We start from the raw sequence: 27,454 nt of genomic DNA on the forward strand, positions 1-27,454 counted from the left end.
GGATGGGTATATGCTTTTCTGGGTAAAAAGGTGGCTGGATGGCCAAGCCCAAGGAGTGGTAATGAAAGGAGTTAAATCCAGTTGGCTTGTTCTTTTTCATATGTTTATCAATGATCTGGATGAGGAGATTGAATGTGCTGTCAGTAAATTTGCAGATGACACCAAGCTGGCTGAGAATCTTGATCTGCTTGAAGGTAGGAAGGATATGCAGAGGGATTTGGACAGGCTGGATGGGTAGGGCAAGGCCAATGGCATGAGGTCCAACAAGACCAAAAGCTGGGTCCTGCACTTGCGTCACAACAACTCCATGCAGCACTGCAAGCTTGGGGAAGAATGGACAGAAATATGCCTGACAGGAAAAGACCTGGACATCTTGGTCAGCAGCCAGCTGAAGACAAGCCAGCAGTGTGCTCAGCTGGCCAAGAAGGCCACACAGCACCTGATGTGTATCAGGAACAGTGTGATATGTAGAACCTAGGAAGTGATTGTTCCTCTGTCCCCAGCACTGGTGAAACCCCACCTTGTATAGTCTTCAGTTTTGGGCCACTCACAATAATGACACTGAGTTGCCGGAGCAACAACGCTGGTGAAGGGTCTGGAGAGCAAGTCTTATGAGAAGCGACTGAGGGAACTGGGGTTGTCTAGTCTGGGGAAAAGAGGATTAATTGGACTCGATCTTCATTTCTAGCCTTAATGATTCTTTGATTCTGTGAGTCTATGACAATCCTTTATAATATAATTCTGATCGAAAAAAGATTATGAATGAGTAAACTTGAATTAATTTATTCTTTTCCTGCTAGATGCTCTACTCTGACCCACATAAGCAGACTGCTATGGCTGAGGGACCAATCACAGTGGGGTAGTAGTTTAGGCCACAGTGTATGTTCAAGGCCTGGATACGAAAGTTCAAATTCTTTGCTGTAAACTGTGAGCAGTGTAATGATGGTCTGTCACTAACCAGCTTTGATGCTGTCAGTGACTGCAGAAGCTGAGGGAGATGCTAGCAGTTGCGCACTCCATAAAGCTAGAGTTAATTATGGCTTGAGAAGATATTACCATTGTCCTCAGGACATTGACAAATAAATATAAATTTCAGAGTGTTGAAGCCCCTTTGATTTTCCTGTGACTAATCTATAGGTATTCTGTGCTCCCTGAAACACACAAAAAACCTTGAAATATTCTGACATATTTCCAAAGTTAAGGATACTTTTTGTTTTATACTCATATTTTGTCATTCATACCTTGGCCCTTTCTTCTCATCAAGGTGTACTTGGCATTGACAGTTAGAGGGTTCTGCTCCTATCTTCACTGTCACCATGTCAAATGGAACTTCTGCATAGTATTCTTTGATCTTTGGGTTAAAATGAGGATTCAAGTCCAGCTGTGGACTGGTGATGATCTGCCTGATATGAGATAGGGTATCTTTATCTGTAAAGATGGCATAAAACAAAAACAAAACCAAAACAACCCTGTGAAACATATAAGCATTTTTAAGTTACATTCAACTTCTGTCACAGTGACAATATTTTTAAATCTTGGTCACTCCATGATTGGTTATCCTGCTGCAAGGTCTTAATGGAGTTTGTATTGGGACTTGAGAGACACTTTTGGACTCTGCAATGATTTTAATCCTTCAGTGCCCAATGACTCTAGTCAGAGTCACAAAATTCAAAGTCTAACTAAGCCTTTAAAAATGTAAGGATTAGGACTAGGAGATCCTGTCTCCACTTGGTTAACTGAAATGTAAAGAAAAATTATTCAAAAAAATTCATAACCTTCTTAGTTACCAGCCTGTGTATAGGGTTTATGTGCATGTGTAATTGCCAATAAAAATCAAAATAATTTCGGCACACATTTATTGTTTATAAGAACAAGTCACATGGAGATATCTAGACCCATGGGGTCATTTGCAGTACAGCTGGCAGAATGTTCTGTTAAAATTCCTAAATCAACAACTTCCAGCTCCTTCCCCGCATATGAAATCTCCACAATCAAATCCTATTTGCTCAAACGTATCCTTTATTTTGTAGTGTTTGCCAAATGACTCACGAGAATAATTATTTGCTGGCAACCCACTTCTTAAAAATATTTTAATCCAACCTACTGGATTCAGATTTACAGTGCAATTACAGATTCAAAACTTGTGTTCCATATATATTTTCTGGTATGTGTTTAAAACTGGTTACTTCAGAAAGTACTCCAGCCTGGAAACTCTTTTACTATAATATCTGAAAAATCTTACAGTTTAAACCATGGTTTAAAAGGGTCATAAAGAATGCAAACAGTTCCCCTGGGATTTTTTACCTCAATATATCTACCTTCAGAAACAGAACAGGGCAATTTCGGCACTCTCTTGCATGGATTAAAATGCAAAGGAAATTATTCCAGGGGATGAACAGAATTAGGTCTAGATTTGTAGAGGAATAGAGGCTTGTAAATTGAGGTGCAGAGGGTAGAGATGAGTATAAACAGTTTTTCAGATCCTGTGTGTCTTACCTTAAAAATGTTATCTCACTACTATTTTAAAATGAGGGACTTTCAACCAATTTTCAAAATTGAATGTCATGCAAAGAGAATGATGAAGCCAGTCAGCCAGGAGCATTTCTGGCCCCTGGCTGACAGAGAAGTTCCTAAAGGCATCATAAGAAACACAGGGGAAATAAGGCTGAATGGATAGAAAAGCCTTTCTACCAGAGTAATTGTTCAATGTTTATAAAGTGCCCCTTCAGATAACGTGTTGAGGAAGCATAAAGCATTGCTCCCACCGGACAAATGTACTTTAAATTTTTGCTTACCTTTAACATACTTAAAATATTCCTTCAAGCAGATATTTTAGAAAAACTCTTCATCTCTTAAGCAGCTCTTTATAACCCAACCACTAAGCTGAAGACTGGACTTATACAAGGCTGATTAAACTCCATACAGGTTTAAAGGTTACTGTACAAGAACAAATGTATGCTAAAGTTCTTGGAATAAAGGGGCAAAAGTCTACTGAAGTGCAAAGGGATCAAGAAGTGCTGTAATATTCATATGAATGCATAGCAATGTTTAACTTTGTACTCAAAGTTTAACATAATAGCCCAATTATTTAGTGATTCTTAAACATTCTTGATACATTTTTTCTTTTTTTTTTTTTTTTTTACACAACAGCTGACAGGCACTCCATTTGCTGAAAGTTTATGTAGAAAACTCTCAGAAATATCTCTTCTTTCCCCTTAGTGGTCTAGAAAGACCTTGACTTACCATAACTGCATAGACTTTCTTTAGTCTTACTGGAATAATGTGATGCTGAAAGATAAAGACAAGCAATTAATAATTTTCTTGGTTTAGGCATGATTCAAAAATCCTATAGAAGGAATTCTCATTGCTGTAATTATAAAAAATAAAGTGTACTTTTATTCTTTTCTGTGTGAGATCTTTGCTTTAGGTTCATGAACACTGCTCATGAGCTTAGCAGAATGACTTACAGATAAGGAAGAAATTGGTATTTTATATGTAATAAACCAACACCCTTCAGCTGGAATGCAAAATAATCTAATCTACATCATATATGCTATCAGAAGTAGTACAAATAGGAAAACCACATCATATATAAAAGACCTTATTCTGATTCCTTACCTTCATGATTCTTCCTGAAGTCAGGGGGAACATTCTGCTTGGGATTTGCATTTTCTTGAGAGGAATTCCTGTCAATTCAATAGCAGACATATTTCTACATGAATGGAAGGAACAGAAACCATGGAACATTTTTCAAAAATTTCTCCATGCAATCCAGTGTGCATGGTATTTTAATACTCTCCAATACTCAATGGAGAGTATTCATGTACCCAGCATTAGCAATATTACCTGAAGGAACACAACAGAAAACACACATTCCATAATAAATGGTACCATATAACACAAAAAAAAAACCCTAACCAGAAATAAATTTCAAAACATAATTGAATTGCTGGGAAGAGCAAACAGAGTCAAGAATAAAATAACTCAAACTGGACCTCTTAACTGTTTGTATAATGTTTCTTTATATATATAAGATTAAAGCTAGACTTTTTAAAAAAATAATTAAATATAAATGAAGGCCTGGTGTCAAGGTGAATATTTGTACTGATGTTAGCATGAATTCTTATAATGGAACATCCATGTGCTTTGATTACTTTGATAATTCAAAACCAAGCACATAATCAACATTCAGAATATGCACATATATATATATATATACACACACAGATATAAAAATCCTCAGTGAAAAAAGACAGGTCAATTGCACCAGTTCATTAACATGTTAAGTGGTGTTTGTATTGCTATCTGCACATTTTTTCTTTTATAAAGCATTTTTGGAAGCATAGTAACAGAAAGGAAGTAGTCTTCTCTCTGATACATGTACTGGACCTCTGTCTGATAAGACCTTTTCAGAGGTCCATTAGCATTTCTTGAAACTTTTACATGTTTTTCTCCCAGTGTTTTCCATAGAAGTTCTCATAAAGCAGCTTCTTTCCCAATGTTGTGGCCCATTCATGTTGTACGTTGAAAGACACAAAGTCATTGTCTGTGCCAGAGAAGGGAGTGAATTCATGATCAGTGAACAGAATAACTATACAAGACTAAAGTCAGAAGTCATTATTTTTGCCATAAAAAATGGTTGGACAGTCAGCTATGGAAATCACTGGATTTTGTAGATGCAGAATTTTACATAGCCTGAGAAATAAGAACTTTTGCATAAATCATCTGAACAACTTGGACTTAACTGAAAAAATCTAGAAGTGTTCTGATATACAAACTCATTGAAGCTATGAATCTCAAAAAACATTAATCAAAGCTCAAAGAGAATGCATACCTGAATTATTTGGGGAGTAAGCTCTGCTAAGCTCTTTCTTCCTTGCAATTAAGTATAATTACATGCATATCTGACACATGCATCACCATCACATGCATGTAGCTATACAACTGGAAGATTATGATTTAGCAATGTCAAAACACATGGGTTTTTATACAGTGAATTAACAGCATAACATTATTAGCTTAGCTGTTGCACAAAAGTACAGTGCAAAGGAAGCAGATTGGCCTATGCCCTGGAGAAAGGTCATGGTACCTCTGCATATTTATACACATACAACAATGTTCAGCTTGAAAGCAAAAAAGAGGCCAAGGGGCTTGCTCAAAATGAGTGAGTGGCACGGCTGAGATTAGAACAGAAAGCTGCTAAAGGTTGGTATGCTTTGATATGCAAACCTAAATATTTTGGCAAAGGGGCAAGGGCTTACACATGAATGCAAGCAGCTGCATCTTTGAGTTACTTTTTGTGGAATAGCTGGCAGTAACAACAATAATACTTAGCACATTCATGGAAGTAGGAATTTTCAAAACACTAATAAAGAGTTACCTAGCACAGCAGTAAGGTATGAGATCCACTTTATAGCTAAGTAAACAAAGACACAGATGACTATTGACTTGCTAAAAGCCACGTTGAATTCAGTGATGAACAAAATGAAAACTTAAGAAATCCTACAGGCATCTTTTATAGCCACCACAGTAGGCTCCAAGCAAAATGTAGAAAATAATGTCATTCTCACATTTAACTTGAGACTTGGTGGAATGGAGCACACACAATGTCTAATGTGCTTCTCTTCCCAAACCTTTGTTTGCAAGATCATATATGCTTGTAGTCAATAAAGTATGGCATACATGTATATGAAACATCATTAGCCAAGAGGTAAGTGAGCACAGAAAACACATTTTTATAAATTTTATACTAAACATATAGTATATAACAACTTTTCTCCTTCCCTCTATTCATTCCTTACTCCCTCTTTTCTTGATTTCCTCCTACCTCCTCATGAAAATTAAAAGTTCTTGCCAGAATCTCAGTGTATCTAATCTTATTATAATTTTTTTTCATTTCTCAGAGTATTATGCTTATTGACCTGTCTCTTGTCAGACAGAAAATTTAGAACCACTCAAAATTATTAGTCTATTTTGGAAAAATATTCACAGATTTTACATTTTCTTCACAGTTTTACTTTTATCTGGTGAGTAAATATACAAGCAATCTCAATCCTAGTAAGCAATCCTGTTTTGGGGTTGACAGATATTCGGAAACAACCTTCCCAATTTATTTCATATTCCTTAGAAAAACTTTTACTGTAGATCCAAATATTTTTTAACCCAGAGCCCTCTGTATTAGAAAGAGACAAAACTGCACTATCTAGAAATGTATCTATATCTTTAACGTCAGAACGGATGACAGTGCCTTCATCTCAAGTGTTGTAAGTCCACCTACATCTACTGAAGGATTTTGTTTTATAAATATATGTGTAAGTTTTATTAGCTACTGCTATTAATATAATCTGAGAAACCATCCATACAACATATGAGATAAAACTATCTTACCATTCTGAGAGATTCATATGTTTCTTTTTAGTCATGAACTGGAATTGTTCAAGTAAACTGAAAAGCAACCAATGTACAGTCAGGACTGAACCAAGCTGCCTCATTGGGTCTACCATGTGATAAATGTCATGCAGAAAAGCCTGAATCCTGGGTGCTGCAGAAGGGAAAAGCTGAGAAGAGAGACACTGATTAGAGACTATACAATTATTACACATTTGTAAAATGCAAACTGAGAAATTACCAGAAGACAGTGTATGTACCATGTGAATAGTTACATATTAGTGCTCTTCCCCACATGTGTAGAAAGTGACTGTCCTGTCCAGCCTTGCAAATCAGGAGTACTGGCACTAGCATGAAAGTCTAACTCCATGATGTTATTTTGTAGTTTAACTCCTTTACTTCTGAGTTATCTCCCAGATCTATTCAACTTGATCCCTCTTTAGAAAGCCTCAGCAGGGTTCAACCCCGATCCTCATATCCAGGAAGGTCCAGAAGTAATCCCCATATGCCGATTTTTGGAACAGATACAGTTGCAGTTCTTTTATTTCCCCAATACTTGTCATTTCCCTCATTAACTGCCATGTCAGACACTGACTATTACTCCTTCATTTTGATTCTTCTCCAAAACTTAAGTCAACAGAAGTATGTTCTGTCAACAGAAGAAAAAGATGTATTACATATTCACCTGCCTCCCCCACCCCACCCCTTTTAATCTATATCTATTGTCTATGATCTCAGTACTGTCTTCGGTTCTTCCATGCACACCTGCTTTGCTCCATTATCATTCTGTTTTCTTACCAACTCATTAAAAGGCACATAATTTGTCTCCTTTCCCTTTCATTCTATTTTTGGGTCTCTGTTTCTGCTTTACCTTTTCAATGAATCTACAACTCAATTAACCTGTTATATTTCTTTATGTCTTTTAATTTAAATTCCAAAATAAAATCAGCATAATATCTATCTCCCTCCTTTCCTGTCCATCCACCCTGATACCTATGTTAGAGACAGCAAAAAAATGGTAATGGAGAAATGTTAAGTGATTTACACAAAATATCTATCCAACACAACAAAATCATGTTTATTTTACCAGCTCAAATTGCCCAAGACTCTTCAGCTCCTTGATGAAAGTAATCATTACATTTATCTCTTCTAAAGATAAACATTGCCCATCTTCTCTGTGGTAAGTTCCATCCTATGAAAGAAAGGGCAACATATTCTGGTGAAATCATATGGAAAGAAATGTGCTTTTATTAGACCCCAATCCCTTTGGTGATCAAAGGAACAAGTTACAGCAGCTCTCAACTTGCCCTAACCTCATTCAAAGTCATGTCAAGACAGCTTCTTGATAACTCTTCCCATTTCTCAGTGTAGAAATGCATAGTGAATGCACAGTGTAGACTGTGCATTCGCTTTGTGTAGAAATGTACCCATAGAAATGACCATGGGAAGAGACTGGATGAAGTATAGACAATGAATTGGACAGTTTGAAGTATGGTCTACTGTCCTATGGAACATAGACTTAGGTAATCATATTGCACACGTGCATATACCTGCATATTCCTATTTTATCCTGTCATAAATTTAGAACCCATGGTGCTGTTTCAGTCACATGTGTCAGAGAGGTAGGAGTCACATGGAAAATTTAGTCCCTGTAAACCTTGCAAGCAGGGGCCTTCTCAGAAATGCATCCTTAAAAGTGCCAAGGCTGAGAAATACTGCTAACGGAGATACCAGCTTGTCAGAATTTTTTGTCAGAAATTCACTAGTGATGCAAACTTTATACAGATCCTATGAATGCAAAAAAATCCCACAACATAATTTGAGCTTGCATTCAGAATAAGACACAAAGTTGTAGGCAACAGAATTTAATTCTGATACTCATGAATCTATTTGTCTGAGTTAATCAATTCTAGGTTTAGGGAAACACACAAATCTGTATATTAAAAAAATACCATTAAAAACAGTGGATAAATTACTTTGTTAAACTTTTAAATATATCTTTAAAGTATTGTACTTTCGGGAATGACATAATTTGAGAGTGGAAATTTATAAAAGAAAATCTGTGTTCAATATAATCGCAGCTTTATTCCCCAGAATTCAGTAAAATACAGTTTTGATCAAATAAATCCTTCATTCTGTAAGTTGGCAGCAACAATTTCAGAAAAGCACACAATTTAGAATGAAGTATTTCTAAAACATTAGTAATAATGATTAGTAATAAGAAAAAGGTTGAATTAACTACCTTGCTCACAGCTGATCCATATATTTTTTGTAAAGCTTCTATGAGACTGGATGTTGAGGATTCATTAGCCAGAAGAAATTTAAAAGTATCTTCAAAAAGAAATTCTCTGAAAGTTTGGTCCTGAGTATTTGATTCATCCTTATCTTGAAAGTCAAAGTTTTCATGCACCTGTTGGAAAACAGAGTAAAAATATACAGTCTGAATATCAAGTCTAGTATTCTCATAATCACATATACCAAATTGGAACTATTTATACTTAAAAAATTGTAACAGCATTAAGAAAACAGCCAAGATCATAGATACAACAAATGCTGTAGCACATTTTGCTGTTGTTTTGGTTAGCTTGGAAGGTACCATAAAGATCATCTCATTCCAACCATCTGGCCATGGGCAGAGACATTTTCCCCTGGATCACGTTGCTCAAACCTCCATCCAACCTGGCCCTGAACACTTTCAGGGAAGCTGCATCCACAGTTTCTCTGGACAACCTGTTTCAGGGTCTCACCACCTCAGTGTAAAAAATACATCCTTAATATGTAATCTAAATCTACCCTTTCAGTTTAAAGCCTGTCACCCTCTTATCACTGTACTCCCTGACAAGAGTTCCTCTCTCTCTTTCCTATAGGCTTCCTTTACGTATTAGAAGGCTGCTAAAAGGTCTTCCCAGAGACTTCTTCAGGCTGAACAGCCCCAACTCTCTCAGCCTGTCATCACAGGAGAGGTGCTCCAGCCCTCTGATCATCTTGGTGGACCACTTCTGGACTTGCTTGAGCAGGTTTGTGTCCTTACTCCAGGGGCCCGAGGGCTGTACACAATACCCCATGTGAGGTCTCACACGAGCAGAGTAGACAGGGAGAATCACCTCCCTCGACTGGCTAGACATAATTCTTTTGATGTAGCCCAGGATATAGCTGGCTTTCTGGTCTGCAAGCACACATTGCCGGCTCACTTATTTTTTCGACTACCAACACTCCCAAGCCCTTCTCCTCAAGGCTGCTCTCAATCCACTTATCTCCCAGCCTGTATTTGTCCTTGGGATAGCCCTGACCCAGGTGCAGGGCCTTGTACTTGGCCTTGTTGAACTTCCTGAGGTAGACACGGGCCCACCTCTCGAGCCTCTGGACGGCATGGCTTCCCTCCAGTGTGTCTGTCCTCAGCACGCTTTCTGCCAGAGCCACAGTTTGAGAACTGCGCGCCACAATGTTTGCTGACCTCCAGTGGATAGAGTACAACATTGCAGTCTCGTGTGGGGGTTTTTGCCACGCACTTCATTTGAAATTTGATTTTAAAAAAATCTAAATGTCAGCTTACATGGAACGTAATCCTTCAGAACTCGGGTATAAGTTTGACAACGTATAAACACAATGAATAAATTTGTGTTCATAAAAGATTAATAAATTAGTATTTTAGCATAAGTACAAATACAGCAGCTTCAAGCTGCACGGGATATGTTCATGGTTTCCAATGGATTCAAAATCAACTGTCACAGTAGTTATCAATCCTTATTTTTTAAAGTAATTTGTATTTTCATTAGAAACAATTAAAATACTGATTTAGTATACATTTATGGATAATGACTGATGGTTGAGAGTAACACACAGGCAGGCAATCATTATGTTTTATGTTGGGTCAAGCAATAATTTGTGTAATTTTCTCACCTGAAGAACTACTGGGTGTATGGAGGTGCTGTATCCAATGTCAAAGGTAAGCATTTGAAAACATTGCCTGCATCTGAAATACAATATAACAGGAATCAGATCCAGTGGGGTTAGGTACTGTTGTGAAATATAGAATCACAGAATCATGATAACTGTCCAAGTTCAGCACTAAACTGTGTTCCTGCAATGATATGTACTGACTGGTCCAGAAAACACACACGAGAACATGTATACATAGGCCTAGTGACAGCATGCAATACAGACTAACCAAAATTTCTGAGGGCCAGCATCATTAAACATAGATGAGGTCAGATTGTGAGCTAATGAAAATAATGCTATATTAAAGTGAATTTACATTGTTGACCTCTCTCCCAATGAGAGAAGTGAATTACGCTGGAGGAGAAAATGTCTTTTGATGACAGTGAGGTCTTGCAAAAACTCTCTGGGCTCATTGAAGTCAAAGAGTTGTGCTGCAGCTATGGGATTGCTTGAAGGCATGGACCAGGAGCTCTAAGCAAGTTTTGGATTGTGTAAACAAGACATAATGATTGCATTGGTTAAAGAAGTTAGAGTTTGAAGCACTGTCAAAATAGCTCCACCCCTGTTGCACTGCTCCCCTGCTCACAACCCTCTCTACTCATAATGTAACCTTTATTCCCAACTTCCATAAGTCAAATAAAGAGCTTTATATTACTGCTACTAAAGCACTTGGGTTCTCAAACAGCTTTTTAAAGCCTGTAAATGTAATAACTAGTAATTTATTTACTATTTATCATAAAAATGTCAGAGATGTGACATAACATATATAAACCAAATATTAATTTTAATTAACAAAAATATTACATAATAGAGGTTAATCCCTGTGTAAGAACTGTCGCACTTCAGTAGAAGTTATTACAATGACTTAATACCCACAGAAATGTGACTCTTTCTGCCTAGGTGTATTTAATGAGGTACATTTCATAAAGTATTCTACAGTGTCTCTTGTTCAGATTTTCTGCTGCAGCCAGCTCTGAACCATCTTGGCTACTCTAACACTAAATACTTGACATACAACAGAAGGCTTGCTGAAGTGAAATACAATTTCATACATATTAGGACTACACCAATTTTGAGTGATTTCTGTTAATTTGCGTTCTCTGAAACACTGTATCTGGACACAGCATCAGATCCTAAGTATTCATCATAACTTTTCACAAACCAGAAACACCATGGGTATTGAGGAATTTTGCTCCCTAAACGTAGCATGACCTCGCTGTATAAGTAAGTATGAAGTAGAGGGTATTATTATTATTATTATCTATATTTGTTTGTTTGTTTGTTTGTTTTTTAGTGGTTATGTATCCTCTACATTTTTTTTTCTGTTCTAAGGATTTATCTCAACAATGACCATTGCAAGTCACTTACCGATTGAAAGAATTCGGTCCATCAGATGATTCACTGAAGACCTCAGTTATAAGTAGAAGTTTGCTTATAGCTTCCTTCATGTTGTTGAAGGCTTGTTGGGGAGAACTGCTTTTGAAGAATATCTCAAAAAACCTTTGCAGCTGTAAAAGAGATTTCACATATTTGTGAATGTTTACAGTAAACAGTGCTTCAGATCATAAGCTAAAAGGCTGGTAGAAGTAAAAATTGGCTTAGAATGTCAGCTTCATTTCTTATTCATCTGCACATTAAAGTGGCATGAAAATCTCCATGCAGCATACTAGTAGAAAAGGATTTTTTGTTTACAAATAAGTATACAGAAACAAAATTTCTACTAATGGTTCTAAAGAATATTGCTCACAGTCTAAACTTTTGCTGTCAATTGGTTCTAGGCAAACAAACTTTTTTTTTTTTCAGCAGTAAGTAGCAGCAAGTTCAAAATAAGTCTTTTCTCTTGTTAACATACCATCTGAAGGGCTATCCCACTTGACTATGACTATGAATCCTTACCCCAGGTTAACAATATAGAAGAAAGATGTACCTAAAGTGGGGCCTACAAGAAGGCTGGAAAGGGACTGTTTACAAAGGCCTGTACTAATAGGATGAGGGACCATGGTTTTAAATTAGTGAAGAGCAGATTTAAGTTGGACATTAGGAAGAAGTTCTTTACCATGTGTGAAGTGGAACACTGGAACAGGTTGCCCAGGGAAGTAAGTAGTTGAGGGCCCAACTACTCAACTACTACTTGGAGATACTCAAGTCAAGCTCAGTGGGGCTCTGGGCAGCCTAATGTAATGGAGGATGCCCATGTTCACTGCAGGGGAGTTGGACTAGATGACCTTTGGAGGTCCCTTCCAACCTAGACCTTTCTATTGTTCTGTGATGTTGAAAAAAATAATCAGCCACCACAGCCCGTGTTTCAACTGAGCTCTTTCACATCCTGACGTTTTCAGACTTGTGAATCCTCCCAGTGGCATATTCACTGGCCAGGGCAACACCATCCTCAGCTGTTTTCAGCACTCATGCAAACTCACTCATCTCATAATTTTAGATAGAGATTCAGGGAAACAGCTGGAGCAACACAAAGCCCTAGTGAGGAGTGGGGCACAGGCAGGATTTGCTGCATTGGAGTCTTTTGTGCTAAGAAAGGGGCTGCCTCTGAACAGCATCTCCACTAGAGTTGTCACATGGCATAGAATTCAGAGCTTGAAATATGTAAAATTATTAGGTAATAGAAGAAAGCTCCAGGAAGACCTTATGGTAGCCTTTCAGCACTTAATTGTCTTAATTATCTTAGTGGCCCTCTGCTGGACTCTCTTCACATCCCTCTTCAACTGCAGAGTCCAGAACTAGATATGGTACTCCAGGTGTGCCACAAGGGCAGACTTCTGGCTGATGGTCAGCTTGGTATCCACCAGGACTCCTAAGACTTTTCTGCAAAGCTGCTTTCTAGGTGTCTGGCCTTTGGCACACCCCTCTGCCTGGAGTTGCTCCTTCCCATGTACGGGGTTTTACACTTCCCCTTGCTGAAATTTAGGAAGTTCCTGTCAGCCCATTTCTGCAGCCTGTTGAGATCCCTCTGGATGGAAGCATGACTCTCTAATGTGTTATCTATTCCTGGTTTTGTGTCATTAGAGGATACACTCTGTCCCACCATCCAAACATTCAACAAAGATGTTGAACATGAATGAATCCCTAGGATACACTGCTAGTTACTGGTGATGTGCTATTCACTGTGCTGACATCAGATGTTAGAAAATACTTTTGTGTGCTCTATGTGCACTCTAGATCACAGAATTTTCCGGACAGTGTTATAGCCTTCCCTTGTGAGAATGAATACTGCCAAGCACAATGGTCTGCACTGCTATGGAGAGTGTCTTTCAGTCTCTTCAGGAAGCATATTGCAGTTAAACACTTTCTACTTTTTGAGAAAATGCTGTATCATTGCCTACAGCCAGCCAAGGGAAATACTCAAGTATGAAGCTAACACTTACTCTCCTTTGTTTTTTGTTTTCTTCAGTTCTAGTAACTCCCTTCTGTTGCACTAGTAAGTAACTGGTGATTAGGATGTTGGTCAGCCTGTGTTCCTGTTCTTATCACCTCTGGTTTCATTCTAACAAGTGCTTCCCTTGCCAGGCTTTACTGACTAAAACAAACATCCCTGTACACAGATCTGGGATGAAGGTTTGCAGTGCCTCCTCCTCTTTCTGATAAAGCTATTTGAAGTGCTGTTAGGAAAGAAAAAAAAAAAAAAGACAATATGACTAAAGTTATAAAATTAAACCTCTGACTAATTGCAGGAAAGTAGATTGCTAAACAAGGTGACACATATAGCCTCAACTCTGCCCTTTGGATAGTTGCATGATGTCAAAATCTCTAATTACATCACACTGTATTTTTATGCTGGAGAAAGTTTTCCATGTGTACTGCAACTCCATGAGTGTCTAGGGCAAAAGGGCCCCAAAACTACTATTTAGAAAGAGATTATGCAAATCCTTAGATCACATTCTATTTCATTGCCACGACAAGCTGAAAGGAATTCCTTAAGATCACCAAAGTTTCTCCCACAGAGTAGTCAAAAAGAAGCAACAGGAAACTGCACACTTTTCAAACCAGTTATGGTTTAGATTAATCTCTGAGAGAAATTATCCCATTTCAGTTGCTTGTTCAGGCCAAAACCAGTTTTTTAAACTATTCATGTGAAAACATGAACAAACAAACAAACAAACAAACAAACTCTCACTGATAACTATTTTTGCTTTAAGATAAGCCACTGGGGAAAAAAAGGGGGGGGGGGGGAAGCTAAATCAGTATTAATTTTACAGTACTTTTTCGTCACCTGATTTGACATCTACTTTAAAAATTTTCAGTCATTAAAATAAGGTTTATGATCTCAGTGACATGGATCCTTTTGTCTCCTCAAAAATACACTGAACCATCAATTAAAGGCCTGACACACTGAAAAAATGCAATTCAATTGTTAAAGAAATTCTGATGTATTGCAAGCTACAAGCACAGAGTCAACAGGGACTCAAGGAGAGTGGAAGAGTGTGGCATGCACAGGGCTGGATGTTATGGTGATTGTAGTAATTCCCTTGAGAGTATTTTCTTCTGGCAATTTTTCTGTATATTAGTTTCTCAGGAGAGATACTGGGGCAGCCTGGGGCAGCTAGCTGAATGATCAGGTGAGGATTGTCCTGAGAAAGACTATAAAAATTAACTCTAGGAGTCTTTCTAAGACTGCCTTCCAGCTCAGTCCTAGCACAGTCTTGCCTCCTGATGAGACAGATGGCAAAGATCTTCCTTCACAAACCTTAGGAATGGCAATAAATGCAAACATAAGATTCCTGCATTCACAGGAGCATTCGTTAGCTTACTTTTGATTGTAACCTGCATTGAGGCTTGAATGCCAGTGAAGACAATTCACGCAGGTGCCAAAATCTGTAGAGGAGTCCCAGCCTCCAAGACTACATGGTTTATGCCTATTTATGAGTTAAATGTCTAGGCTCCTTTTACATTTCACTGCAGAACACAGATGCTTAGAGAGCATGATTTATGCCATCCTAAGGCAGATGCCTCAAAACACAGACATTAATTGAAAACTAAAACTGCTCTGTTGCTTCAGTGACTGCACGAGGAATCTAAATGAGACACTGAAGACAGGCATGAGATATATTATAGAAGTGATCACACGGCCCACCCACAACAACAAAACCTGGGTGCCTGGAATATACAGAACTGTCAGTTAGTCCAACTTGGAAGCTTCAGAAATAATATGACAGCAGCATGGGGGAGAGACTTTGGGGTGGAAACAACAGCAGTTAAAACTTGGTCAGACACTGCCAGAAGTCAGCTCGCTGGCATCACAGCATGGGTCCACCTACATGGGTACACATGAAATGGGCACGTGCAGAGCTGGAGCCCCCACTTCTCCAAGCAGAGATGCATGCAAGAAAGGAAGCTGTACCCCAGGAGAGTTTGAAGCCTGTGCTGCTCATGATAGAGGGTCTGGGTAAACATGACTGGAGCGGATGACTGTGACTACAGGCTTCAGAGGGTATTTATAGAGGAATGTTTAGAAATGTGTAATGTTTACTAATATTGTTGAAGTGTCTGCTATCATGGTCTACCTTTTCTGTTACTGAAATTAAAAGTGAGTGTATTATTACTTGTTGCCAGTTAATTGCATATCACCAATTAGCTACTTCCGTTCTGGTTTGGTTAAACCGTGTGAACTCATCAGCTTTTTTCTGCAACAGTTATCTCACCTTTGGAGGTGTAGCTGACCTCTGAACTCACTTGTGAGCTACTGGGGGCTATTGAGTTTTGAAGTTTTGTATTTTTGAAGTTATGTGTTGACATTTGGTACATCATGCTTTACAGGATTTGTATGAATACATTATGGAAGGACCTTGATGGTTCCTAGTCATAGCCATCAAAACTAGATCGCAGACAAAGTATCAGGATTGTATCTGAATGCAAGTTTTAAATCTGTGGAACCAAAGCATGACTTTTGGTTACAAGAAATTTCCCTTTTTGAAGTAATGAAAGGTGTCCTCTCTAGATTATTCTGCTATGCTTTCTAGCTGTTGCAATCTTTCTGATCAATTGGATCTACAGAATCTCAAAAGACATAGGGTAATCGTTTCTTCTTGAAAACAGCTGAGGAGGTTTTCACTTGAATTAATTGAATCAATCTCTGACACTTTCAGCTCATTTTTGTACATTCATTCTTCTTGCTGGATCTGTATTTGGTGCAATTTCTTCATCAAGTCCAAATACTTTTGAATGTAAGTAGTTGCTCATAGATATAAAAATATTCCTTTACACACAAGCAAGAATCTCTGACTATAGATATGCAGGTATCTAAATATCTAAGATGTCTACAGACTGATACCACATAGAAGGCCAGAAAAAAAAACATTTTGCAAGGAAGCTATTTCCTGTATTGCCTGCCAGTACAAGCAGATCTGTCCACTGATCACAGTATATAGACAAACTTATAAGACATGTAATAGAGAAAAAAGTACCCATAATCAAAATAATGGTCTCAGAATACATTACAGAGAAAACAGTTTATAGTGCTAGCTTAGTCTGTTTATTCTACCCTTGATTTATTGTTACAATGTGCCATTTCTCTGCAGCTCTAGTATGACACTTGTTGAAAGGGGAAACCACGGTATTATTCAGCTATTCTATACAGTAAATTTCCCACCTACATATATTTTTTTTTCTTTGCATAAGATTTATAAAAATGTATTATTAAATAGTTCAGGAAAACAAACAAAACCCACAAATGAACAACAACAAAAACAAAAAAAATCAAAAGAAACAAACACTCTTCTCCCTCAAAGACAACTTATTTACATGAAGGAGAAAATGTGATCTTAGAAAGCTTCGTTTAAAGATCCTTTTTCTTAAGACTATGTCCAAAAGACAAAAAGCCTCTCACTTGCTTCAGCAACCACTAAATTAAGTCCTCTCGCTGAGACTCAGCTAAGAACAGTTTCCCAACCCAGCATTGACTTCTTAGTGGAAAAGGTGATTTACTAACAGTATTTTCCAGCTTGCTGTGAGAAGCAAAAGGGGATCAGCTTAGCTAAGGGAAGTTGGAAAGCAAAAAGGGAAAGATGAGAAGAATTAGGATAATGGAAACCGGGTCTGGGAAAGTTGGGAGCCACAGAGGGGCATGCTTACAGGACCACCTAGATTGAACAGGAAGAGCAAGAAGATCTGTGAACCAGGAGAATTGCAGAGATCTAAGGATCCAGATAAAAGTGTAAACACTTAATTATGACATATCCACATATTATACAGAATAATCAGTCTAGAGTTCTTACTAGCTAAACAGGGATTTTTGTAATTGGAAGAGCGGAAAAGGACTCCAAGAAGAATTCTAACTTTATTTGGCACAGGCGTGGAGAAGGCAGAGGGAAAGTTTGCTCTTCTTAAGACAAAAATCAGAGATATGAATATAAATAGTCAGGTAGATGTTTTAAAGAAACAAAAATACCCTTTCTTAAGCAACACATAAATATATAATCTGTAGACTCTTACTGCCTCAAGACGTTGGGAAGACCAAAAGCATTACTAGATTAAAAAAATCTAGTAGAGAATTGCATGTCATAAAAATACACTGGATCTTATTAAATATAAAGATATATATTCCACTTCCAGTTTTGTGTTGCAAAACTTGTAACCTGTTTGCAGGTTGCAAGAAAGAACCATAGTATCCCCAGGGACAAGTACCACTTTATGCTTGTCCTGTTATAGAGTTTTATGATGCTTCCTTGCCTGGTTGTTGCCAGAAACAATGTCTGACTAAGCATGTCTGTGATCTCCCCAGTCCAGACAGACTTTCATTCTTACATGAAACGAAAAAAAGGAAAGATAGGGCTTTACATGCTGTGAGGACCAAATACAGAGATGGAATTTATGTTATGCTTTCTACCAGGAAGAGGAGCATTACAAAATTCAACTTGCAAGAACAGTGAAATTTATATGCTAAGCTCTTACAGAACCTAGTGAACAAATGTAACTTTATTCCCCCAAACTCTTGCAATCTAATTTTCTTTTACATTTTCTCCTGCTAAGTGACAGGGAAATAATATGGAGTTCAAAAATAAAACAAAAAGAAAAAATCTTGAGCCCTTCTGCTATTTCAAAGCATTTTACTCTTTATCTGCGTGCGTGTTTGCATCCTAGCTCACCGTAACTATTACTTGAAGTAGTATCAGAACTGGCCACAGGAGGGCAATACTGCAACCTAATGTTCACAGCGTTCGGCTCTAAGCCAGACCTCCAGGTCATGTTGAAAGATGTATTGCCTGTAGGTGAGGGCCCAGTTTTATTTGCATACATGTTAAGCATAAAAAATAGTTCTCTTTACTCAAGTTTCCAAATGTTTAATACACAGAGAGAGAATTTCAGTGATCGTTATAGTGATTTCTCCCACAGCAAGCTTAACAGCAAACTGCTTTAGTAAATTATGTTTACTTCACTGCACAACAGGAAAATCACTTAAGATCATAATTTCAGCTAAGGGTATCGAGGGTTATGCAAGAATACTAGTCGAGGAATTCAAATCCAGGAGGCACATGACCGTCTGTTTTGGATAAGTGAAGGGAAAGTGAGTCAGAGCTGGACCATGAGGAGCTGCTAAAAGCACAGAAGAGCTTTCGCATGTGATGCAGGACGTGGCACCACCACAGTTTACAGAAGTGCATCTCTTTGTTAAGAACTGGGACTGGTCTGGGAAAGTTTAATGGCAGGGCAAACAAAGTACTTCACTGTGTGTTAAAAGTTAAGATAATTAATCATAAATTACCGTTTCACACACTAGCTTCTATTAAAAAAAAAAAAAAGCATTCAGGGGTCAGCATTTTGCTCAATATGCAAGCAAAATGTTGATTAACATGAAGGGAATTATTGCATAGATTAACAGAAACCCATGCCTTAATTGGTACCATATGCAAAATATTAAGCTTCTATTTTATTATTAATTTTCCAACACAGATGGTCTAAATAAAGGGTTTTCAAATTTCCTCAAGGAAATGAGGCTATTGCACAAGTCTCATAGCAAAACATTTATATGGCAAAAAGCCATTCCCTCCTCTGAATTTCCTGCATCTTCCCAACCAGGCTTCAAATCTAGTCACACTTTTACCACCCCATGACTATACACAAAGTCCTCATGCGATCTCAGGATTTACTTTCTTTTGCTTTCTGAACCAAGATACTAAAATATGTATAATCCAGAGAAAGCCTGGCAGCAAAACACACTTGAACTCTTCCTGAACTGCCATTTGGCTAATGTTTATTCAAGAAGTCATTCTGAAGTCTTGCCACTATGATTAGGATAAGTAAAAATTGTTGTTAAAATCATTTATGTCAGTTTACTAACAAAGAAGCAGAGAGGAATGCAGTATTATTTAATTGATTAAATTCCCTTTTTTTTTTTTCTTTACACAGTTTCTCTTAATCATTTGATATAATCTGATGCCCCATCTCCAGTCTTTTTAAAAATCTGTCCTTTATGTATACCACATTCTGGTTACTTCTAGCAACCATAAAGTGTTGTTATACATAGGGGATCAAATTTTAAACTTAACATACTGAGTTTGTAATAGTAATGTAACCAAATTAGCCACATTTTCTCATCAAGAACAGTTTAATTGTACTATTATGAAAGAATTTGCTAACCAGAGGCTTCTATACACTGAGGAGGTCTCTAAGTTATTGTGCAACTTTACAGAAAGCAGCTGTTCTGTGAAGATAATGCAGCAGATTAAAATTATTTTAATCTGTTGTTTGATTTCCTCTTTGGGGAAAACACATCAAACACTAGCAAAGTTTTCCTGACCAAAGTCTCCTCTACATGCATATTCAGACCTCAGTGACACCAACAGGTATTCTGTCAATCAGTGGAAGAACCATTCTTAGAGATCCTTTCTCTCTTTATTGATTATTGCAAAAAAAATTAAAAATTGTTCTGTTCACACTGTAACAAGCAATTTTCCTTCCTACACAACAGAGTTGGTAGAAACTGGAAGCTGAGGAGCTTTCCAGACATGCTCAGAAGCTTTCCAGACAAGCTGCTTGGCTGGTACAAATGTGTAACTCCACTGGCTACTTTGGGAGAGGAGATCATTTTGATGGTATTGTACATCCCATCTAGCAACAGGTGATGGCTCAATGAGGTTTAGGAGAAACTTGATGAAGTCTGATCCCAAAGAAGATAAGTGATTGAATTCAAACCTTCTCCCAAGTGTTGTTTTCTGACTGATGATCTTCCTGTCTGATTCTTCTCCACCAAGTACAGAAGCCTCTTTATGATTTTCCCAGCAGCACTTTCTGGCCACTCCATTAAATCCCAGTGTCTCAGTTCTCCTGGAGACTCCCTGACTCCTTCCAGATTCTTTATGTTTATGCTGAGAGACAGTCTGATACAACCTATTTTCTACCACTTTGTTAATTTGCATTTCAATCTATACATTACTACAAATATTATCTCTGTGGTACCTATTTTTTGTTTATTTCTTGCCATTTTGACAAGTCTTCCAAAAGCTATGGAAGATATAGCACCACTGCAGCAATATCCAGATTGGAACTACTGTAGATGTACTGCTGGTTCTATCTATCATTTTTATTGCTTCTTCAGCTGCCAAAGTGCTCTGTAAATGGTGGCTGGCACGCTGTTCAGCAGACTTCCCTCAGTGGGAATATCACAATTACTAATGACTACTAATCTTTAAAGTGGTTCCTACTTCAGCTCTGATACTGATTTTGCTGGACATTTTGCTACTTTAATAAATATAAACCAAACCTGAACCCCAAAGTTTAAAAGTGAGTAACTATTAGTCTACCTGATGTAAACAGAGGTAAAGAGATGGCAAAATAATATTTCTCCACAGGTTTCCATAGCTTCTCAGGGAGAAAAGAAAGAGAAGAAAGTTCATCTCACCTAATTTTGGCAATCTAAAATTTTGCATGTTCATTAAGAATGCCATAGTCCACAGAAAGAAGCAAGCATTTTTAGCAGGAAACTCATTCCAAAATTAGTGCCTAAACTGGGTGGGATGATTCATTTGTCTAGAGGTGTCTGTTTCTCCAATAACTAGAATTAGATAATGAGCTTAGATTAGGCACTTAACTTTGAGAGAGCTAAAATGATAGAACATGCCAAATGGCTGGCATCATCAGGAGTCCTGGCAGTGACACTGTAACACTCAAATGATTCAAAGACTTGCTTCTACCCCAAAGGGCTGCATAGACAAAGTGGACCCATCCTAAGATGGCTGCTGCAGAAGCTGAGTTATCTGATCTCAAGAAATTACTGCTAGTTTGTGACCTTATTTCTTGTAAAGGGAAGGAGAAACCTCAAAACCATAGTTCCTTCATGAAGGACTGCCATGTTGCAAGCACAGTACCTTGATGAAGGAACAAAGGAATGTGAAGGTAAGTTTGGAAATCCATAAGGCTGCTAAGCAAACTCGATACGGAGAAAGAGAGCTCTCTCCAGGCACTTGGAGATGTCCAGAGTTCATCCAATTAAGGGACATGTGAAACTTCCTTTTTCTTAAAACCAAGACCATGGGAAGCCCATCCTCTCCATAGTCTACTTCCTTCCCCTTATTTAGAAGTGTCCTGACCCTCCTCCATTCTGTTTTACTGCACCTAAAAAGGAAATCTAAACAAACTATTTTAAATATTTACTTTCCTTTTTTTTCAACTGTCAATAAATGTTACTGCATGACAGCATCCACACTGCTATGCTTTAGAGAAAACTCCAGCCTTGCAACTGCTGTGAAATGTCACCAACAAAATTGGGCTCTGAGGCAAGCAAAGCCCAGGACCCTTTATAACCCCTACTGCAAAGGGCAAATCTTCTGGGCTCCATGAAACTAACTGCACTTGTTCTGAGAAACAAAAGCTGTACTTCAGGGGAATATTCATTGTAACCTGTGGGCTGCAAATTAAAAAGGAGCAGAGGAGAATAAAGATATGATTTCCCCCCCTCTTTTTCTCTACTTTGCCTGAAAGATGGAAAAAATATGAAATTAAGTGTTTTACCTTTATGTAAAAGTGCTTTTTCTTGGGTGGATGCCAGACAGTGGTGGTTGAATGAATGAATGCCCGCAGAGGTGTTAAGGATGTCACAAGAACATATGCCTTGATGATGACGGAAAGGTCTTGAGCTTTAAGTATGTCCTTCTGGTATGGTGAAGCTGATACTTGATTCCTGGAAAGTAATAAAAATACATAGCATTAATGAAGTGCTTTTGCAAATGAGAAAGCGAGGAAAACAGTGAAATAGTCAAATTAGTAGAAATAGGAAATTAGTCTTCCCCCTCCCCCCCAGGTAAAGCAATGCAGTAGATTAAACCAAGCAGGCTGGAACAATACTTTATATTATGTCTTTTCATTGCTTTCAGTATCTTAATTTCCATACAAAGAAAGTAACTGTGTTAGGAGAGAGTTATGTTTGAGAGTATGTATGGGTAAATGCACTATGGGCAGATAGCAATTATTGCAAAGGCAGGACATTCAGAGTGAAGGTAAAAGCGTTAAAGAAATCTGGGCAGCTTAAGTATCAGATGTGCATAGTCGAAGCACCCAGATTTAACATGGATTTGCAGCAAATTTAGAAAAAAACAAACAACCCTATGGAAAGACTGCACTGTTCTTAACACTTTTTTTTTTTTTTGCAATGTAGTAAAGGAATACAAACATGTGGTATTGCATGCTTTCCTTAATGAAAGTCATAAACTGTAATTCTAAATATTATGAAAGACTAGGACACCTAGGAATGACCCATTATAAATCAGCTAAACACAAAAGAATTATACAAGCTAACTTTGCCTATGAAGTGACATGGCTTTCTAGATACTGGTCTATAGCTCCCATAGTCCACTCAGAAAGAATCAGCCATAGAAACAGAATAGGAAAAAAAAAAGGAAAAAAAAAAAGGGGAAAAAAAAAAGGAAATATCTGCTATTTAAAAGATCATTTTTTGAGGAATTTCACCTAGGCTTGGGCCTATTCAAAATTATTATTATTCTGCCTGTTAAAATCTGAGTATTGATTTACTTCCATAAAAAATGCAATGAGAAGGTGACTATACAAATTATAGGTCTCTAAGACTGATCATTTGGCTCTCCTATTTCTGTGTATTCTTTGGCAGTATGTAGCCTTTCCAGATCTCAATTTTGTGATCTGTTAAGGGAACCTAATATTATCTATCTTTAAAAGACTTTATTATCCCTTGTGCAGAATGGTGGGTCCTCAGAGTATAAAATTTGTGAGGTACTGTAACACGGAAAACAGCACTTGGACAGTTTGTTCTCAAGAAGTTCTTGGTCTTTCACCAAAAGCAGGCTCTCTGTCCGAAGGACTGCATGTTTGTGTCTGCAGTAGGGGAAAGGCAGAGATGGGAGCAGGAAATAGTTCAGCCAGCATGAGCTCTAAACATTCACAAGAGTGTCTCTGGGTCTGTATTTATCTGTCTAGGTATTTCAGTGCCCTCAACATAAAGACAGCTGTTCACACACAAAAAATGTGCAAACTTGGCTAGTACAGAAACAAACATTAAGCAAGTAGAAGAGACGCAATACATCTAAGTGTTCCACCTGCTGTGTTGCTACATTCTGTCTCTGACTCTCAAATAACAGCAGGATGAAACACTGGCTGTTTCTGAGGGTAGGGCGTTGTTTTGCTTACAGCTGTGCGCTCCTGCTCTCCTTCCACCAGTGCCGCAGATTTGCTGCATGTGTCTTGTCTGTGCTTTTGCTGTCCTGGGACATGTTGCTTGTGGCACTGGTCCGTGACAGCCCAGGCTGGCCAGAGCACTCTGGGGTGACAACTGGGAGATGCAGGTCTGAAAAAGTATCAAGGAGATGAGACAGAGAGTCAAAAGAGTATTGAAAGCAGCAGTCAACTTCTGCTGTAAAATGTGTAAACCACAATGGGTGGAGAGCTGCTACCAGTCAAAAATGTAATGTAACAAATGCCGGGACTATAATAATTTGCAGATCTGCTATCAGAGAGCTTTACACCCACCAAGCACCTCTTTCCAGCTGCAAGCTCAGAGGTTTAGCTGCAGCTCTCACTTTATAGGACAGTGCATGAGTGTTGCACACAAAAAGCACCCTCTTTCCCCTTCTTCTAAACAGGAATCCTTTATTTCTAAATATAGAATACCAAAACTTTGTTTCTTACATAGCCCTAATTACAATTAATGAGGATAGGAAATTTATTTGACTAAGGACCAAGGGATTTTACCACTGTAATCACACAGAGAGCTCAGTAAAAAACCACATCTCCTTGTTTCTAGGTTCACTCTTCAATGCTATGTTTTGTAGTTACTGATCTCTATGGGAGGTTTAGTTCTGCCACTAAATGCAGTGGTATCAGGACTGATGTACCAGGATTCCCAAGATTACTCAAGCATGTGATTATTAATAGCGACCAAAATATTGTGAGGTGAGATCAGTCAATGGGTACTATGTATTTTTCTGTTTTTACTGCGTTATTAAAAAGGCACATGATGTCATTATTTCATGTAGAGTGGTTTTTGTTAATTCTAACAAACCTCTAACACCTATATCACATTTAACCCTTAAGTAAGAAATAGGGAAAAGTCAAGCTGTTCACTTTATTCCCAAAGTTTATTACTTCTCTTTTTAATGACACACTGCATTTTGCTAATGTTATAAATTTATTTGTATAGTTTCCCTCTTAAAGCATGTGCTCTTAGCTTTCATAGATGAAATGAAAAACAAACAAACAAACAAACAAACAAACCAGACAACTGAAGCTGTATTTCTGGTTCTGGTTGATACAGTTCCTGTTAAAATGACATTGTGATTGTCTACGCTTATCAGCTGTTTATCAGGTCAGCTCAGTTCAGCCTTCCAAGCTTAACTAGGACCTAAAATGATGATGGTTCCTTGCTTTACCTGCTCCATTGAGCAAGATTAAAGCTTTACTAACCAAAGGCAGGCATTTATTAACATAGCACCTCATGTTCAGATTGTACCCTCATTAGCATTTTTGTCTTGTTATGCATTATAATTGATTTGGACCCTGTAAGCAGCTACCTCTTTGTTGATGGTTACAGAGGCAAAACTGGCTACTGTCTGCTTGCTTGGCCGTGCAGTGATAACAGATGTATTGGGTTTGAATGGCAAGATTTTGGTAGAAGGGGAAGATACAGAGGTGCCTTCTGTGAGAAACTGCTAGAAGCTTGCCCCATGTCCAATAGAGCCGATGCCAGTCAGCTCCACTGAGCACATCAGTGATGGTGGTAGGACCTGTAGACCCTTGGAGAAAGAGAAGCCCACTGTAGATCAGGTTTGTTGGCAAGACTTGTGACCCCATGGAAATGACCCATGCTGGACTCACATTGGAGAAGTCCACGGACTGTCATCCATGGAAGGGACCCCATGCCAGAGCAGGGTAAGAGTGTGAGAACTCCTCCCTCTGAGGAGGAAGGAGCGGCAGAGACAGCATCTGATGAACAGACCACAACTCCCATTCCCCATGCACTGCTGGGGAACAGAAGGTAGGGAAAATCAGGAGATATGTAAAGCCCAAGAAGGAGGGGTGAGGGGAAGGTGTTTCTAAGATCTGGCTTTATTTCTAATTATCCTACTCTGATTTGATTGGTAATAGATTCAATTAATTTCTCCTCAAATTTTGTCTGTGATAGTAACTGGTGAGTGATCTCTCTGTCCTTTTCATGGCCCACCATCCTTTCATTATTTTCTTTCCTCTGTCCAGCTGAGGAGGAGAGTGATAGAGTGGGCATCTGGCATCCAGCCAAAGTCAACCCATCACAAGAATAAGCCAGTAATCTCCCATTAAATCATTTGTTTAGCAGACATACTTCTGAATATGCACAGGAAGTAGATTTGCTAATTTAAGTGCTTTTTTTCCCCATATCTGCCTTGTAAAGACACAAAGCCATTCCATTATGGAAATTTCCACCATGCAAAGAGACAACAGCATTTCACCCTGGCAATTTTCAGCAGACCCACCACAACTATTCCTATGCATCATTGTAGTTACCTAACTGAAGTACCCATATTAGCCAAATACTATTCTTAGGCTTTGTCTTTAGGCAAATGGAGAATGAGAGGGACATCAGTCCTTGGAGTACTAAGAGAAATTCAGGTTATGAGCTGCCCTCTAAAAGGGTCTTTAAAACAAAACAAAACAAACAAAACCAAGAACAAACAAACCCCTGACTGTACAAGAAATCTAAACTACTTATTTGCAGCTGCAAATAATTCAGTGTAAAGTTTGACCATAGAGTTTTGGTGTTCAGGCAAAATCAGAAATATTAAAACACATAGAGGCTCTCCACAGTGCAAGAATAACTTCAGATATCTTTGTCTGGTTTATCCTTGTGTTGGTGAAACAGCAAGACACACTTCTGCTGTTGCACCTGTCTATGGAATTATGGAGCCAAGCTCTGCTCCCCTGTGTCTTGGTAGTGTGACATACCCATCAGAAACAATACAGCACCATCAGACTCTGAAGGTCAAATCTCATTACTTAAATCTTCAAGACAGCAAGATGCTGATATTGACCATGAATGGGATCAAAGTCACACAAAACCCAGTGAAGCCCCTAGGAGGGAAGATATGAGAGAAGGACAGGTTGTCCTACCTTGTTGGCTACAGCACACAGCTGAAAAGAGGCAGAACTGTGCTTCCAGACAAAGCTCCCTTTTACATATGCAACTTTTACATTCAGCTGTAGCTGCATTACAGCTTTAGCAGAACCATGCAAAGGACAAGAATGATAGCCCTTCTCTTCTCAGCTGATCATCTGAAAGCCAGATATGAAACAGAAGTCCCCTGAAATTCTAAAACCAATGGGTAGAAGAAGATCTCGGTATCACCATAAGTCATTGCAAAATGCCTCAACAGAAAAGAAAAGAAAAGAAAAGAAAAGAGAAAAGAAAAGAGAAAAGAAAAGAAAAGAAAAGAAAAGAAAAGAAAAGAAAAGAAAAGAAAAGAAAAGAAAAGAAAAGAAAAGAAAAGAAAAGAAAAGAAAAGAAAAGAAAAGAAAAGAAAAGAAAAGAAAAGAAAAGAAAAGAAAAGAAAAGAAAAGAAAAGAAAAGAAAAGAAAAGAAAAGAAAAGAAAAGAAAAGAAAAGAAAAGAAAAGAAAAGAAAAGAAAAGAAAAGAAAAGAAAAGAAAAGAAAAGAAAAGAAAGAAAAGAAAAGAAAAGAAAAG

At 38.1% G+C, this 27,454-nt stretch overlaps 1 protein-coding gene across 1 annotated transcript in view; it reads right to left on the reverse strand.

Moving 5' to 3' along the window:
- Positions 1–27,454, reverse strand: part of CPED1 (cadherin like and PC-esterase domain containing 1) — a 142,388-nt gene that overhangs the window by 67,162 nt on the left and 47,772 nt on the right. Inside the window, exons 6-15 of the mRNA XM_054399458.1 lie at positions 23,932–24,088; positions 22,285–22,453; positions 11,695–11,834; positions 10,288–10,360; positions 8,630–8,797; positions 7,475–7,579; positions 6,388–6,557; positions 3,619–3,686; positions 3,244–3,288; positions 1,242–1,428 (exon numbers count right to left, since the gene is read on the reverse strand). Coding sequence (XP_054255433.1) covers positions 1,242–1,428; positions 3,244–3,288; positions 3,619–3,686; positions 6,388–6,557; positions 7,475–7,579; positions 8,630–8,797; positions 10,288–10,360; positions 11,695–11,834; positions 22,285–22,453; positions 23,932–24,088 — 1,282 coding nt within the window. The remainder of the gene's footprint in view (positions 1–1,241; positions 1,429–3,243; positions 3,289–3,618; positions 3,687–6,387; positions 6,558–7,474; positions 7,580–8,629; positions 8,798–10,287; positions 10,361–11,694; positions 11,835–22,284; positions 22,454–23,931; positions 24,089–27,454) is intronic.

This window comes from Indicator indicator, chromosome 3 (assembly GCF_027791375.1).
Source record: "Indicator indicator isolate 239-I01 chromosome 3, UM_Iind_1.1, whole genome shotgun sequence".
Taxonomy (NCBI): domain Eukaryota; kingdom Metazoa; phylum Chordata; class Aves; order Piciformes; family Indicatoridae; genus Indicator; species Indicator indicator.